This window comes from Galeopterus variegatus, unplaced genomic scaffold (genome assembly GCF_000696425.1).
Source record: "Galeopterus variegatus unplaced genomic scaffold, G_variegatus-3.0.2 Scaffold50, whole genome shotgun sequence".
In the NCBI taxonomy this organism is placed as follows: Eukaryota; Metazoa; Chordata; class Mammalia; order Dermoptera; family Cynocephalidae; genus Galeopterus; species Galeopterus variegatus.
In genome coordinates, this window is record NW_007726161.1 from 1,134,000 (window position 1) to 1,136,895 (window position 2,896).

At 39.3% G+C, this 2,896-nt stretch overlaps 1 protein-coding gene across 1 annotated transcript in view; it reads right to left on the minus strand.

Moving 5' to 3' along the window:
* Positions 1-2,896, minus strand: part of FUCA1 (fucosidase, alpha-L- 1, tissue) — a 17,492-nt gene that overhangs the window by 8,783 nt on the left and 5,813 nt on the right. Inside the window, exons 3-4 of the mRNA XM_008573080.1 lie at positions 2,426-2,563; positions 375-480 (exon numbers count right to left, since the gene is read on the minus strand). Of these exons, the coding sequence (XP_008571302.1) occupies positions 375-480; positions 2,426-2,563 (244 nt within the window). The remainder of the gene's footprint in view (positions 1-374; positions 481-2,425; positions 2,564-2,896) is intronic.

Consider the following 2,896-nt stretch of genomic DNA (forward strand, 5'->3'; position numbering starts at 1 on the left):
TTAGCTCACTGGGTGAGCGTGGTGCTGACAACACCAAGTCAAGGGTTGAGATCCCCTTACTGGTCATCTTTAAAAAAACAAAGAAAAAAAGAAATAAAAGAGAAACCTTCAACATCCATTAAGTGCCCCAGTCCCTACCACTCCCATGTTGATATTACCATTTGTAATATCAAGTGAGGCAGTGGGAGTGGAGAATGAACAAAGAAATTTGTAACTGGTTGTAATCAATTAGTTGTAAACACAACTACACTTGGACTGCTGATATTACTGTTTATTACTGCTGCTGTTGTCACTGTTATTACTCCAGATCTTGGTTCCTTGTACTTTATTTTATCGTAACAGATAAATAAGAAACAAGTCATATAATCACATACCTTGACAGGGCTATCATTGTAGAGCCAAGCAAGAAAATTTGTGGAGTTCCAGTAAGTGTAAGGACTTTCCCACTCGCCATCAGACCAGATCAGATCAGGCTTGTACCTGGGAGACATGTGATCAAGACAAAGTTTATTATCTAATTCATTAACGGTAAAGTCTTGAGAACCAATTGTTGCAACAAATATTTAAAAATTAACCCCCCCCCCATTTTGAGAGCAATAAAAAAATTACCATAATGCAGAGGATGTGAAAAACTGAGATAACAACAAATCACTTTGCTAACATAACCACTGCTTAAAACAAACACAATATTTTGGTGTATTTTCTCTTGATCTTTTTCTTTACGCCTTTTTAGAAAATAGAGTTGTAATCAGTATATATACAATTTGATTTCCTTCCTGCAACTAATTCCCATTAGGAGCAGTGCTACAGAATGATAAGATTAAAGTTTCTGTTTTTAAGATGTGCTAAGAGCTTGAATTATTCCCCAAATGCATTTTTTTTGACAACCACCCAAAGTCTTGACTGTAAAAGATCTATAGAATCCATTTGAGCCCCCATTGTGTCTTTCACATATTATTACGCTGAACCCTATAAGGTGTGTATGTCTGTGTGTGACATATAAATACATATGTATACACCTGTAAGTTAAGCATTATTATTTCCATTTTAGTAGCAAGAATTTCATGCACAGCAGGGCAATTTGTTTTAGGTGACAAAGCCTGTAAGTAACTGAAGCTGGAACTCAAATGCAAATCTGCCTGACACTAAATCTTATGCTGAACTCCATAATTAGGCCATCAAGTAGACTCTAGGAAAAAGATTGCCTATCTAAGTGGCAAGATATAACACAGACAGTCTGTGTTTTACTTTGTACAAGAAATTGTACTAGGCAATTTATACTCATTACTTCATTAGTTCTCAGGACTCTATGGTGTATTGCTATTCCCATTTTGCAGACAGAGAAACTAAGATTTAGAAAGATTAAGTAGTTTGTTCAAGGCCACACAGCCAGTAAGAAAAAAGAACTGGGATTTCAGATCCAGTAATATTTGGATCTTTCCTTTTTTTTTTTTAAAAAGATGACCGGTAAGGGGATCTCAACCCTTGGCTTGGTGTTGTCAGCACCACGCTCAGCCAGTGAGCAAACCGGCCATCCCTATATAGGATCCGAACCCGTGGCCTTGGTGTTATCAGCACCGCACCCTACCGAGTGAGCCACGGGCCAGCCCTGTATATTTGGATCTTTCCAAGCCTCTGCAGGCCTCTTACAACTGTTACTGTTTCCTTAGAGAAGTCATTTGGATAGAATCTGGATACAAGAAGATTTTTGTTCGTTTGTTTTTCTAAAATGAGAGTCCAGGCTGTCTCTTAAGCTTTAAGGGTCCCCCGTCCTCTGTGAGCCCCCAGGTGCAAGAGAGGCAATCTAGGGATAAAACACAGTGTGAAGACTAGTGACAAATCCCAAAGTGAAAGTGATCATTTCAAGAATAATGATAATAACGACACCCTTACTCTGTACCAGGCACTGTGGCAGATACTTTTCACATATTATTCTGAGCCCTACATAGAAGGCATTATTATCCCCATTTTACACAGTGAGAATCTGAGGCTCAGAAGGATGATCTGTTTAAGGCTTGTAAGTAACAAAAGCCAGAACTCAAGTGTAAATCTGCCTGAGGCCAAATCCTACACAGGGTCCATTAGACCACATTGCCCTTCTCTGAGGTCCTGCCACAGGAAAACAGCATGAAGGAGGGAACTAAAGTTTTGACTTGCTATCATCCTGGGTTTTGCATGATTGTTTCACTGTGTTTTTTGATTGTTTCAATTTGTAAAGGCAATAGGACATTACAGAAGTTTTGAAAAGTAGGAGGAAAAAAATATATTTTGCCTTAATACAACCACCACTTTTATTATTTTGATGTCTTCTGAAATTTTTTTCATAGTTGCCCACACCCTCCTCGAGGCCCTTTTAAAGTACCCTACAGGAAGGGCTTATGTCATTGATAAAAGTAATAAGGCCCAAAACATTTCTGTTTCTTACCTGTTAACAAGGTCGTACAGCTCTGGCATTATTTTTGCACTGACAAAATGTTGTGTTTTGAAGTTATTTTTCTTATCAAGCAGGTAGAGCGGATGGAACCACTCTAAAAGTGAGTGGTAGAGTCCATAGCGTATGTTCCTTAAACAGAAAAACAGGACAGGCACAGATAAGAAAGAATCAGAGTTAATTATTTCATCACATGACTTGGGGATTAAATATATACAAAGAAGGTAGAAATCATGGCTCCTAAAGTCCAAATCTAATCAACACGTCAGAGTTTTACAGCAGGACTGTTAGCACAGCACAGCACCAGGAAACTGAATGGAACAGGTGACAGGAGTCAGCAAGCTCTTTCTTTAGAGTCCAGATAGGCTTTGCAGGCCATGTGGTCTCTTATCTCAACTCTCAAATTGTAGCTTGGGCCGGCCCGGTGGCGCACTGCTGCAGTGCGCCGCTTGGGAGCACGGTGGC